This window comes from Engystomops pustulosus, chromosome 7, assembly GCF_040894005.1.
Source record: "Engystomops pustulosus chromosome 7, aEngPut4.maternal, whole genome shotgun sequence".
NCBI lineage: Eukaryota > Metazoa > Chordata > Amphibia > Anura > Leptodactylidae > Engystomops > Engystomops pustulosus.
In genome coordinates, this window is record NC_092417.1 from 25,805,143 (window position 1) to 25,820,262 (window position 15,120).

Sequence of the window (15,120 nt, forward strand, 5' to 3'; positions counted from 1 at the left end):
GACAAACACTGGCACAGGTGGAAGTTCCAGATCCAATTTATCCGCCCCCAGAATCCCATAGGAGCAGGAACCCATGCTGATTCAGACAGACAGCTTTAATTTCCCTAAAGCGCACGCGTCCTGGATGCCCGCTGCCCCGTGCGTGTAGCAGGGTTAACTCGCTGCGGACCGGGAGCAGAGCCAGCGCAGAGACACGCAGAAACTCAGGGAGGACCGCTAGCATTGTCAGCATGGAGGGTAGACCAGCAGACGCGGTGTCCCTTCCAGCAGATCTGACAGTATCTTTAACATTTTTTCCTCAATCACATCAAGTGGGCCATCATACATTTGGACAGCCAAACCACATCTTGCATAGATGTACACATGCAAATAGTATATCAATTTCATATTAGGAACTTAGTAAGACTAGAACATCACAAAAATCTCCAAATCCAATATAAATCAGGACTTTACTGTCAGGTTACATCTTAACCCTCCTGTTCTACAAGTCTCCACTAAGGCTTTTTCACTAGTTTTCTAATGTTACCTTTAGAGATGAGCGAGTATACTCGTCCGAGCTTGATGCTCGTTCGAGTATTAAGGTACTCGATACGGCTCGTTGCTCGGACGAGTATTTCCCCTGCTCAAGATCGAGCATTTAATTAAACAAACACAGTGAAGAACAATGAAGAATAGAATAAAAACAGTGAACACAGGATCATTTAAGTGAAAAACACAGTGAAGAACACAGTGAAGAATAGAGTACAGATGTTCGGCACATCTGCTTACTTGTCGGAAGATACACGCGGAACGGCAGCAGGGAGACATCGCGCACCAAGGAGACATCGGGCGCAGCAGGGAGACATCGGGCGCAGCAGAGACACATCGGGCGCAGCAGAGACACATCGGGCGCAGCAGAGACATATCGGGCGCAGCAGAGACACATCGGGCGCAGCAGAGACACATCGGGTGCAGCAGGGAGACATCGGGCGCAGCAGGAAGACATTGCGCGCAGCAGGGAGACATCGCGCGCAGCAGGGAGACATCGGGCAGCAGGGAGACATCGGGGAGACTTCAGTGGAAGAAGAGGAGCGGATCCCGGGACAGCGTATCTCCCGACAAGTAAGCAGATGTGCCGAACATCTGCAATCTATTCTTCACTGTGTTTTTCACTTAAATGATCCTATGTTCACTGTTTTTATTCTATTCTTCACTGTTCTTCACATCTGTTAACTTGTTGGGAGATGATATACGCGCGGAACAGTGAAGAATAGATTGCAGATGTTTGCATACATCTGCTAACTTATCAGAAGACATTCATTTTCAATTAAATAACACATTTTATTCCCGAACCATGGTCCCTTTGAAAAATGCTCGGGTCTCCCATTGACTTTAATGGGGCTCGTTATTCGAGACGAGCACTCGAGCATCTGGAAAAGTTTGTCTCGAATAACGAGCACCCGAGCATTTTAGTGCTCGCTCATCTCTAGTTACCTTACATCATACAGAATCTAATCACAGAACCAAACGTACCACCAATTCTTACCACCAACAGCTCCCTTAAATGCCATGTGACATGTCCATTCCCTTTAAATCAGCAAAGGGACATAAAAAATCTGTAACACAAGTGCATTGTTGGACCAGAGAATGATACCAATATTTGAAGACAGCAACTGCAATTACAATCTGTAATTGGATTTTGGAAGAACAAGCTGGTTGTACTCGTTCTGCTCGTTCTCAGAAACACAGTCTCACAACGCCATGACTGGCCACCAAATAATATATATATATTTTTTTACAGCAAGCATGGGTAGGGGCATGTATTTATTTGTGGGGAAAAAGAGGAACACATTCTTGAGTTCTCTAGGTTTTTCAACCAGTATACCAAAATACAAGTTGACTTAATAAATATGGTTTAGTTTTACTTTTACAGGAGGCAACTGTTTTTTTTTCACCTACCAATACAATTCTGGATATGACTGGCAATTAGTCCCACTCTCAACAGATGTCTAATTTCAAAGTCCTTGTGGATTAATTATTAGGAATGCAATACCAATTTACTCTATAGAGAGGCATTCATTTATTTTATTATTAGTAACTTTTTTTCATCCTAGTACTGATCACACATCTGTAAAAATCCCCAAAGACTACCATGGTATAACTTTTGTCTAAATCCCATCGGACATTTCAATTAGTATATATAATTGTTGACGAGACAGTTGTATTGATTTGGGTTGCATCTGGCTGTTGAAGGACTCTCGAGTTTAAGATGTAAGGTCAGTAATTATAATATTGTTCATTCTTAGCAACAGTACTCAATCAACCCCCCACCCATTTAATTGCTAAATAGTAAACTGGAATTGGAATGTTCCAGCAACAATAAACAAAAAAATAAAATCAATACAAAAATATTGAATCAGAATAGTACAAACACATAAACTACTACACTTATGATTAAGATTATGGTTATTTAAGTAGTAATTTTTGTGCCATAACTGGTCCTTGCAAAAATTGCAACATCTGGTACATTGGCACCATTTGTATATTACTACTAGCTAAAGATGAAATATAATACCCATTTTTTATCCATATAATACCCATCTATTTTTAGTAATTTTGATATTGAGCTTACTTGTTGTTGAGAAATTTTTTACTTAGCTACTTTACCTTCAGACTCCTCCTCTGCCCCAGGTTAAAAAATAATAAATGCATACAAGGGCGTAACTACAGTGGTAGCAGCCATAGCAGTTGATATGGGGCCCACATTGTCAGAGGGCCTCAGAATCCAATCGGACACACTAAAGAGAGGAGGATGTGCACCATTATATACATATTATGCTGCACATTGTACAGCATAACATATATGTGATGTATATATGCTGTATGGGTATACAGTGTAATACTCCAATATATATATACTACTCTACTATTCTACTGTATTTGTGTACACATGGTGTACATTTGTATATGACCCTGTTTGTGTGTATGTGCTCTATATATGTATGTACATGAGTGTTATAGATGTGGGATTATAACTTGCATGTGTGGGTGTACAGAAGCCTACTATGGTGCCCTGCCTCTCCTAGTTACGCCCTGGTATTCATAAATCTCTTTTGCTCCTCCATGAGCCCTGATTTGTCACCTGGCATATATGAGCCCTCTCCGGCTCTAGGCCCAGTCGTGGTCACACTCCCTTCAACCATTATTGTTATACCACTGCCCATAAAAAATGTTACAATATTGACAATTCCTAAGAAAAAAAGGTAAATACCAAAATACCCCTGTCTGGGATGATGACATCTAACATGTTTATCTTTCTGTTTATTAGGCCCTAATGATGAATTAAATCATATTTAACAATCTCAAGAATCCTCCAGTCGTAACTTGGGTGGTCGGAAATTCTGTGCAGTTTAATAAAGAAATTTTAAGGAAGGTGAAATATTTATAGAATTCTGAAATCTATTGATTGTAGTTCTTTGGGAAAGTATTATTTGGTCCCTATTGATATTTTTTTTAAATAACACAAATTTTTGCTACCTGTTTGATAGAAATATGCTAAGATTCGGCTAAGACACTGAAAAAGAATCCAGAAAATGTCACATTAGTGTCAATCATTAAATCTTATTTCTTACCATGCTTAATAATCAAAGTGTCACAGAATTCATAGTGGTTGGCTTCACCAGCATTACCCGATACCACTCATTCCTCTTCATATTATTTTTTTCCCTCTATATTATTATCACTTCCGGCAATGGAATTACATTCATTATCATCCTTTTGGACTACAACCTTCACATTCCTATGTACTTCTTTATAGCTGCATTATCTATGGTTGAGATCTTCATTGTTACGACGGTCTACCCAACAATCTTTGATCTTTTCCTGAAAGGAAGAGCCTCTATTGCTTTTGATTTTTGCCTTTTGCAAATGTATGCCTTTGATGCATTCTTGATAACAGAGAATTATATTCTGAGTATAATGGCTTTTGACCGATATGTGGCCATTTGTAATGCTCTCCGATATCATGCCATAATGACGTTAAAGTTATGTAAAGCGTTGATATGTATGTGTTGGCTTCTTGGTTTGCTGACTCCATTGGCCATGATCGCCATGATTTACAGATTACCATTCTGTGGGCCAAACGAAATTGAACATATATTCTGTGACTCTTCCCCACTCTTGACTTTAGCTTGTACCGACAGTAGTCTAGACGTTTCGATGGACTTAACCGTTAGTGCCTTCTCCATTATCATCAATGCTATCATTATTGTTTTCATATATGCAAACATCTTATTCACAATACTGAAAATGAAAACATCAGAGGAACGTAGAAAAGCTTTCTCCACCTGCATGTCTCACCTTTTTATGTCACTCTTTTTCTATGGAAGTGTTGCCTACATGTACATCAATCTTCAGTCATCCTATTCTGCTGCATTTGACTTAGCTGCATCCATACACCATTCTGTCCTGACTCCACTTTTAAGTCCACTTGTCTACAGTTTTCGGAACAAAGAAATCACAAACTTTTTGAAAAAACAACTTAGGCCTAAAACTCTATTGCTTTGGAAGGAAAACAAGATTGTTCAATAAAAAATAGATGATTTGAAATATAAAGGTTTTTTTCTGACCATTTCACCAAATAAATTGGAGCTATGAACATTTGCCCAGATTTATTAGAAGGGTTAACCGAGATTGTCAATAAATTAAGGCTGGGCTGGGGTGGGCTTTTTTAAAAAAAAATAAACGTGTACTCACCTCCACTGTTGCTGAAGATGTCCCGCCATGCGGGTCGTCTGATCCGAGCCCTTGTTTGCTTGTGGAGCTTCCAGCTGGCAGAAGGTGGCCGGCCACTCCCATCCGTCCATATCTCTCAGCATTGTAGGCGTTGGGATATGGTGACAGATGGCAGTGCTTAGCCGGAAGCTCCCCGAGCGTAGCTTCTGTGCCCCTGTAAACAAACAGCGACAAGGATCAAACAGATCAGACTGGAAGTGTGTCAAGGCATATACACAGGGAAAAGTAGTTTGCAATGCAATTATGGCAAACATTTTGAGTCTCTTGTCCACTGCATGTTACTAGATTGACTTAAGTCTCCATTTTTCACTTTGATTGCATTTACATAGAGAAAAAAAAGTATTGTAAAATATAGGCAGTACTCCCATTAGCAATTGGGGTTTAAAAAAACTCTGTCATCTCAAAGTCTATGAAATTGATAGAGGTCAAATTCTGTAATTCCCTATCTTTACCAGTGACCTACTGTCATTTTAGTGGCAGTGGCTGGCTGTTACTCAATTAACCTTTTAACAATCTGGTCTTTTTTGTTTTTCTGCTTCCATTTTTATTCTTTTATTTTTCTATGTGCAGGCCTGTATGAAGTCTTGTTTTATGTGTAAATTGTACTTCTTAGTGCTGGTATTTAAAGGGGTTGGTCACCTTCTCAAGAAAAACTTTTACTTTTTTTAAATTTGTTTACCCCCAATTTCCTCCAATAGATAATCCCTTCCAGTACTAATTGTGTGTGCTAAAAACCATTCACTAGATCCGTCTGTCCATTCCCTGGATCTGCGAGAGGTTTGCGTCGCCGGGCCATGGTGGCCGGAACTAGCGGCCACCATTTTAGGTGCGTTTCTTCACACATCAGGGGCAACGACATCACTGTGTTTTACAGTAATAGCTACTTAGAATATTCCTAACCAATCTCTTCACACATGCAGTAGGTCACAGACGCTAACTTAGCGGAGAGGCAGCTGTGAGCACTCACAGCAGAGGATGGGCATCATCGTGAGAGCGTGCACAAGACAGTAGGGACACGTGGTGTTCCTCCTTTCCAGGTCGGTTGACAGGAAGAAGATATAAGAAAATGCGAAAGAGGTAAGTTACAATGCCCAATTTTTATATTAAAGTGGCAATCCCCTTTATACGTCATGGAATGTACTGGGAAGCTGTAAAAAAAAATTAAATGTTGTTAAAATTTACCAAAAAACTAATTTGCGCCATTTCCTTTGTTGATGTATTTGTGGCATCCATGTGCACTCCAAGTGACTCTTCTGCTTTATTCTTTTGGTCAAATCGATCAAAGGGATTCCAAATCTTGTTTTTTTTTATGTTTAATCATTTTTAAAAATTTGGATATGTTGCAAAATTGCAAACATTTTAACTTTCGGATTCTATAGTCCTTTATGAGTTACCACAAGGAATAATTGTTTTAATAAAGATCTGCACTTTTGGGATTTGGTGATATTTAAAATGTTTATTTTTATTTGCTTATTTTTACCTCAGTTCTCAAGAAGGGGGGATTTCAACTTTTGAGGTTTTTATTAAAGGACATCTACCATCAGAATCACTGATGGTAGATGATTAGTATTCACCTCCCCGCAGTCACCTACAATGTTTGCAGGGAGATCATGACATGACAACTGCCTACGTAGTAATAAGTGCAAGATTTGCAGAGAGTCAGTGATTTCACCAACTCTCTGCAAACATTGTATGAAGAAGTGCTGGGAGAGTAAATACATTAATTCCGGGCAGCGTTGAGTGGTGCTCTACAGAGCACCTCCATCTAATTTGAAAAATAAATAAAAGCATTTTACTTAAGCTGTTCCAGCTCATAACAAAAGAAGATTCCAGCACAGCAGGACGGGACGGGAAGGTGAGTACTAATCATCTACCATCTGGTAGTAGTTTATTTGAACTTTTTTTTAAAGTGTTTTTAATTGCATATTTATTGCATTTAGGTTAAGTTGAACCCTAGGGGGTCTGATTGCTCATACCGATTATACTGTAAATAAACATTTTTAATTCTTTTAACATACCATAAATAGATGTTTAAAGGAAATCAACCACTTACTGTTCAGCGTGTGCTTATTGATAAAGATGGTATTTTTCCTTTTACCCGAGACAAACAAAATGTTTTAAAATTGGCCTAGAGTACTCCTGTTAGCCTTGGTGTTTTCAGCTGTCTCTCATGCAGCTGACAGTCAGAGAGGGAGGAGCTAATGCTTATGTACACAGGAGGTGTGCATAACTATGCAAAGACAGCACACCAAGCACCCTAGCAGTGAAGTATGGGGCGCCTGATGTTGACTCAAGCTCCCGAGCACAATTTTAAAACTTTCTATTTTTCTCTGCAAAAGATTGTTGCCTTTAAAAAGAAAACATAATCAGTAAGAAAACGCTGAACAGTAAGTGAGCTTAATTAAAACAAGTGATTGATTTCTTGTAGTTCCTAAAGGTTTTTTTTAGAATTGTGTAAAAATTGAAAAATTGTACAGTATCATTTAAATAGTCATTTAAAATTTGGGGATATTTTTATACTATTTAAATTTTTTTATTCGCTAAATATCTTTGATTTATAACATTTGCATTTATTTAATTTTTTTTTTTTTTTTTTTTGCATTGATATTTTTATTGTATCTGTATCATAATATATGAGTTTTAGGAAAGATTCTCGTCCAGTCTAAACTCCTACAGCATCTTTACCATAAAAAACACTTAGGCTATGTGCACTTAATTGTGTGCAAAGACGGGCCGCAAACAGCGTAATGAGGCTGCTCATCTCTTCCTTCTCCATAGGAGCTGAGCAGCTGTGCCCCAATACATGCAGGAATACATCATTTGTGTCGTGGATCGTTTACTGTGCAGAAAACACAGAGGGGCACATTTACTAAGGGCCGAGCGCCAGTTTCCTGCACGTTCTTTTTAGTGCAAACTACTTGCACAGGTATTTAAGAAGTGTCTGCACCACATTTGTGTCACACACGACCCTTTTGTGCTGCATCTGGAGCACACTGCACAATACACAGGCAAACGGCACATAGCTACTCAACCAACTATTACAGGCACATGTTATATATAGATAGGCTGACACACATGTGTCCCTTCTATAAATCAGTGTGACCAACTCTTTGCATAGAAATATAAATATGTTAATCAAGCTGAGATACGCACCTGTGGCGAGATCCCGGCCTCGGAAGTGGGGGAGACATGGTTCATCGTGGATCTATTGGTGGAGATATAGATTGATAGCAGGAGTTCTGAGCCATGTTTGGTTAAAATAGTGAGAGGAGTTCAATAAGTCATATGCCCCCTGAGGAAGCGACAACAGCGCGAAACGCGTGTTGGGGAAATATTGACCACAGCTCAGGACCCAGGAGTCTTTCTTGAATGGGTAACTAATCTCTATATGTTGATGTATACTGAGCACGATTTCAACAAGGCCATGGTGCCATAATGATTTTTATGATGAAAGAGTAATGTTTACTCATTAGTATTTATATATATTTTGCACTTGCACCTTTTCCTCCAATATATTTCCTGGGTTTTAATCCGGATAGGTAGCAATATAGTCTATTTTTGGAGTACCAACAATGATGTTTTCTAATATGTGTGTTATTCATATTTATCTTTAGGTCTTTTTTCTTAATAAAGTATTGATTTAATTGGAACTGAATACTCTTGATTCTTTTTGTGGTTTTAAACTGCACATAGTGTAGTTAGCACTATTATTAGTAAATGTGCTCCAGTGTGCTCACCATACACCATGGACATGCACTGGTTTTTTTTTGGGGGGGGGGGGTTGCCTTCTTTGGGAGGCAAAGAAGCACTAAAATGGATTGTTTGCCTGGGTTATTTGCAATGTTAAGTATGTAATGTGTTTTGTTTTTGTTATTGTTTTATTGTGTTCCCCACAAAATGTGGCATATGAGACCTAATGGTGCGTTATGCACCTTAAAGTCACAAAAGCAGGAGGAAAAATATGAAAATGGAGGGGAATGGGAAAAAGTATATCAATGTATAGATACCCAAAAGAGATGTTGAAAGCAGTGTAATTGAATTGCCATTCATGTAAGATGTGTTATTTGTCCATCGTAATCTGCTTTCATGACCTATTTTCCCAATAAAAAAGTTTAAAAAAATAATAAATAAAATGGATTGTTTTACAATTGGAGTCACATGTTCAAAGAGTTACAATTTCTTTCCAACTTGGTTCATGACTAGAGATGAGCGAGCACTAAAATGCTCGGGTGCTCGTTATTCGAGACAAACTTTTCCCGATGCTTGAGTGCTCGTCTCGAATAACGAGCCCCATTGAAGTCAATGGGAGACTCGAGCAGAGAGGAACCAAAGGAGGTGAGCAAGAAACGCTGATATGATTTCCTATGTGAACAAAAGTTTGACGGTATATTTAGTCGATAACACAGCATGGTGGCAACATAGTGACCAAGTTCCATAATGTATCTGGTGAAACACCCGAAAAATGAGCCTGACACAGCTCGTTTGATAAGGGGACGACATGTGGAGGCAGCCATGGAGACGACTTCCATGATTAAGAGCGACAGTATGGGGCATCCATATTGTGCTGCTATGATTGAAACTTCAGGTCTCTAGCATGGCGGCGACAGATGGGCCGAGTTACATTGTGTATCTGGTAAAACACCCGAAAATTCTGCCTGACACAGATCGTATGATAAGGGGATGATGTGCTGTATTTCCTCTCGCGCTCCAGCGTCTGGGGTATAGACAGTTGAAAGTTGCGCATGGAGACATTGGTGGATGCTATGGAGGATCGTGGAGGCGAAATGGACAGGAAACAGCAGGGGCAGCATGCATGGACGCCTGTGAGGCTGCCTAATATTGGGATGGAGCTAGCGGTCCGCTGCCAGGCGAGCTTTCGCCTGTCCAAGCCCCTGTCTCTCGGCTCCGCCTCACCCAAAATGGGCCTGGGGGCCAGAAGCGTTTACTTTGAAAAAATTATAATTTTCAAAGCAGGCGGGGTCGTTTGAATATTTCATCTAGGAATAATGGAATAGCATAGCGGTTCTATTTTTTATTTTTTGGAAATAGTTCCATGATTAAGAGCGACAGTATGGGGCATCCATATTGCGCTGCTATGATTGAAACTTCAGGTCTCCCGCATGGAGAACTTTTGTAAAAGATCAAGTGTAGTACTGTTCTTATAAGTAATTGGCTTGGTTATGGCGGGTGAGGGGAATGTAAACAGATGCGCAAGTAGCGCTGAAATAATATCGGTAAATAATAAAAGTTTGGCAGTATATTTTGTGGATAACACAGCAGGGTGGCGACAAAGTTAACAAGTTTGATGCAGAAGCCATGAAAACAACCCAAAATTCTGCCTGACACAGCTCGTTTGCTAAGGGGACGATGTATGGAGGCAGCTATATGGATGACTTTTGGAGGCAGCTATGGAGATGACGTGTGGAGGTAGCTATGTAGACAAGGTGTGGAGGCAGCTATAAAGATGACGTGTGGAGGCTGTAATGGAGACAATTAAATTAGCATAGTGCCTGTATGTGGCAGTCCAAAAGTTTTTAAACCAGAGGAGCAGGTAGGTGGTCCTCCAGAAAAATTAAATAGATTGAGTGCCTGTATGTGGTAGTCCAAAAAAGTTTTCAAACCAGAGGAGCAGGCAGGTGGTCCTCCAGAAAAATAAATAGATTGAGTGCCTGTATGTGGCAGTCCAAAAAAGTTTTCAAACCAGAGGAGCAGGTCGGTGGTCATCCAGAAAAATTAAATAGATTGAGTGCCAGTATGTGGCAGTCCAAAAAAGTTTTCAAACCAGAGGAGCGGGTAGGTGGCCCTCCAGAAAAATTAAATACATAGAGTACCTGTATGTGGCACTCCTAAAAATTGTTTAAAACAGAGGACCCAGTAGGTGGCCCTCCAGAAAAATTAAATACATAGACTACTATAGCTAGAGCCAGTTGGCCCTGGTAAAAAATAGCCAGTTTCCTCTGCTTTAGTGTACAAAGAGGAGGAGAAGGAGGAAAATGAGGAGGAGGAGTGCATACATTATTCAGGTTGAGCTTCTTTATCCTGGTGGAGAATGGAAATCCTGAGAAATCCAGGTTTATTCATCTTGATAAGCGTCAGCCTGTCAGCGCTGTCAGTCGACAGGCGTGTACGCTTATCGGTGATGATGCCACCAGCTGCACTGAAAATCCGCTCAGACAACAAGCTAGCGGCAGGGCAGGCAAGCACCTCCAAAGCGTACAGTGCAAGTTCGTGCCACATGTCCAGCTTTGAAACCCAGTAGTTGTAGGGAGCTGTGTGATCATTTAGGACGATGGTATGGTCAGCTACGTACTCCCTCACCATCTTTCTGTAAAGATCAGCCCTACTCTGCCGAGACTGGGGACAGGTGACAGTGTCTTTCTGGGGTGACATAAAACTGGCAAAGGCCTTGTAAAGCGTACCCCTGCCAGTGCTGGACAAGCTGCCTGCTTGCCTACTCTCCCTCGCTACTTGTCCCGCAGAAGTACGCCATCTGCCGCTATCGCTGTCAGAAGGGAAATACTAATTCAGCTTGTGCACCAGGGACTGCTGGTATTCATGCATTCCCACACTCCTTTCCTCTCCAGGGATGAGATCGGAAAGATTTTGGTTGTACCGTGGGTCCAGGAGAGTGAATACCCAGTAATCGGTGCTGGAATAAATTCTTTGAACGCGAGGGTCACGGGATAGGCAGCCTAGCATGAAATCTGCCATATGCGCCAGAGTACCAACGTGCAAGAATTCACTCAACTCACTGGCCTGACTCTCCATTTCCTCCTCCTCCATCTCCTCCTCCTCCAACTTCTCTTCTTCTGCCCATACACGCTGAACAGTGAAGGACTGAACAATGGTCCCCTCTTCTGTCTCGCCAACATTCTCCTCCTCTTCCTCCTCATCCTCCTCCACTTCCTCCGATATGCGCTGAGAAACAAACCTGAGGGTGCTTTTGCTATCAACAAGGGATCTTCTTCCCCCGTCTCTTGTGACGAGCGCAAAGCTTCCGACTTCATGCTGATCAGAGAGTTTTTCAACAGGCAAAGCAGCGGGATGGTGAGGCTGATGATGGCTGCATCGCCACTGACCATCTGTGTTGACTCCTCAAAGTTACTCAGCTCCTGACAGATATCAGACATCCACGTCCACTCCTCATTGTAGACTTGAGGAAGCTGACTGACCTGACTACCAGTTCTGATGGAAGTTGACATCTGGCAGTCTACAATCGCTCTGCGCTGCTGGTAAACTCTGGATAACATGGTTAATGTTGAATTCCACCTCGTGGGCACGTCGCACAACAGTCGGTGAGCGGGCAGTTGGAGGCGGTGCTGCGCTGCCCTGAGAGTGGCAGCATCTGTGCTGGACTTCCTGAAATGCGCACAGATGCTGCGCACCTTTGTGAAAAAATCAGACAGATTGGGGTATGTCTGGAGGAACCGCTGAACTATGAGATTAAATACATGAGCCAGGCATGGCATATGTGTCAGTCTGCCGAGTTGCAGAGCCACCACCAGGTTACGGCTGTTGTCACACACAACCATGCCTGGCTTCAGATTCAGCGGTGCCAGCCACAGATCAGTCTGCGCCGTGATGCCCTGTAATAGCTCTTGGGCGGTGTGCCTTTTATCGCCTAGGCTCAGCAGTCTGAGCACCACCTGCTGTCGCTTAGCGATGGCACTGCTGCTGTGCCTAGAGCTACCGACTGATGGCTCCATGCCCATGGATGGTAATTCGGAGGAGGAGGTGGAGGAGGGGGGGGGAGGTAGAGGAAACATAATAGGCCTGAGAGACCTGGACCGAGGTGGGCCCCGCAATCCTCGGCGTCGGCAGTATATGAGCAGTCCCAGGGTCGGACTTGGTCCCAGTCTCCACCAAATTAACCCAATGTGCTGTCAGCATTATATAGTGGCCCTGCCCAGCAGCACTCGTCCACGTGTCCGTGGTCAGGTGGACCTTGTCAAAAACGGTGTTGGTCAGGGCACGGATGATGTTGTCTGACACATGCTGGTGCAGGGCTGGGACGGCACATCGGGAAAAGTAGTGGCGGCTGGGGACCGAATACCGAGGGGTGGCCGCCGCCAAGAGGTTGCAAAATGCCTCGGTCTCTACCAGCCTATAGGGCAACATCTCCAGGCTGAATAATTTGGAGATGTGGACGTTGAGGGCTTGGGCGTGTGGGTGGGTGGAACTGTATTTCCTCTTGCGCTCCAGCGTCTGGGGTATAGACAGCTGAACTCTGCGCACGGAGACATTGTTGGATGCTGTGGAGGATCGTGGAGGTAAAGGTGTGGTTTTCGCACGGGAGGTGTTTGGGCCGGGGTCCTGGACAGGGGGCTGACTAGCAAAGCCAGCAGATGACATAGGGGAAGGAGCAGTGGTGTATCCGGCCGGAGGTGAACGGCCTTGGTTCCATTGAGTGGGTTGTTTAGCATTCATATGCCTGTGCACACTGGTGGTGGTTAAGCTAGTAGTGGTTGAACCCCTGCTGATCTTGGTGTTTCACAGGTTGCACACCACAGTCCGTCGGACATCCGGTTAAACATTCGGCGCTGATGCACCAGCTCTGGCCCTGCCTCTCCGTCTGGCCCCACCACTGCCTCTTCCAACCTGTTCTTCTCGAGGACTCTTCTCCATCTCAGAAGCACTGTGTTCACCCGGTCGAACAGCCCAGCCTGGGTCTGTCACCTCATCATCCTCCGATCCCTTAGTCTGCTCCCCCCTCGTACTTCCTACCCTGACAACAACTTCACCACTGTCTGACAACCGTGTCTCCTTATCGTCCAACACCTCTTTACACACTTCTTCCACTACGTCAACAATGTCATCATCACCCACAGACTGCGACCGGTGGAAAACCTGGGCATCGGGAAAGAGCTCAGCAGCAACTGGACAAGTGGTTTGTGACTATGGGAAGGGTCCAGAAAACAGTTCCTCAGAGTATGCCTGTTCAAATGCCAAATTTTCCTGGGAGGGGGCAGACTGGGGGGAAGGAGGCTGAGGTGGAGGAGTGCTGATTTCGATGACATGGGTGGACTGCGTGGAAGACTGACTGGTGGACAAATGGCTAGAAGCATTGTTCGCAATCCACAACATCACCTGTTCGCACTGTCCTTGCCTCAACAGTGCTCTACCACGAGTCCCAGTAACTTGAGACATGAACCTAGGGAGTGTAGCTCTGTGGCGTTCCCCTGCTCCCTCATCAGCAGGTGGTGTCTCACCCCGCCCAGGACCACGGCCTCTGACCCCTGCAGCAGTTGGACGCCCATGCCCACGCCCTCGTCCTGTACCCCTAGCCCTCATGTTCAACATTTTCAAAATTAAAGTGTAAACTGTAAATTTGTTTTTTTTTTTGTGTGTGTTTTTGTGTGTGTGTGTTTTTTTTTTTTTTTTTTTTTAACAAAACGATCAGAAGAAATCACACAGCAACCACAGAAGATGATGATGATTGCTATGGCTAGTTTCTAACCTACACTGACAGCACACAACAGGATTTTGTGCTGTGCCTGTGACTTTCAGTCGTCAGACTGTGCCTAATTAAAGGATCAAATAGCGATCCTGGAAACTACAGACCCGTAAGTCTAACTGCTGTGGTGGGGAAAATATTTGAGGGGTTTATTAGAGATGCTATCCTGGAGTATCTCACTGTGCACAACCTCATAACCCAGCGTCAGCATGGGTTTATGAGAGATCGGTCCTGTCAGACTAATCTGATTGGTTTCTACGAGGAGGTAAGTTCAAGACTGGATCTGGGGGACGCTGTGGATGTTGTATATCTGGACTTCTCAAAGGCATTTGACACCGTGCCACATAAAAGGTTGGTATACAAAATGAGACTGCTGGGAATAGGAGAAAATCTGTGTATCTGGGTAAGTAATTGGCTTAGTGATAGAAAACAGAGGGTGGTCATTAATGGCACATTCTCAGATTGGGTTGATGTTACCAGTGGAGTGCCACAGGGGTCAGTATTGGGGCCACTTCTTTTTAATATTTTTATTAATGACCTTGTAGTGGGTTTACACAGTCAAGTTTCAATATTTGCAGATGATACTAAGCTGTGTAAAGTAATAAATACTGAGGTCGATAGTTTAGCATTACAGAGGGATTTGTGGAAGCTTGAGGGATGGGCAGAGAAATGGTTGATGAGGTTTAATGTAGATAAATGTAAAGTTATGCACTTGGGCCATGGAAACAAAAAGTATAATTATGTTCTAAACGGTCAATTACTTAGTAAAACTGAAGCTGAAAAGGACTTGGGGGTATTGGTGGATGGTAAACTTAATTTTAGTGACCAGAGCCAGGCGGCTGCTGCTAAAGCAAATAAAATAATGGGATGTATCAAGAGAGGAATAGATTCTC

General features: G+C 42.9%; 1 protein-coding gene across 1 annotated transcript; it reads left to right on the plus strand.

Moving 5' to 3' along the window:
* The first annotated feature begins 3,807 nt into the window (after positions 1–3,807).
* On the plus strand, positions 3,808–4,569 carry LOC140070136 (olfactory receptor 6N2-like). Its single transcript, XM_072116469.1, has one exon. It carries the CDS (start codon positions 3,808–3,810, stop codon positions 4,567–4,569), a length of 762 nt encoding a protein of 253 aa, XP_071972570.1.
* Positions 4,570–15,120: the final 10,551 nt, after the last annotated feature.

Excerpts from the sequence above, each read along its gene's own strand:
- LOC140070136 (XM_072116469.1), top strand. The coding sequence starts at position 3,808 with ATGGTTGAGATCTTCATTGTTACGACGGTCTACCCAACAATCTTTGAT.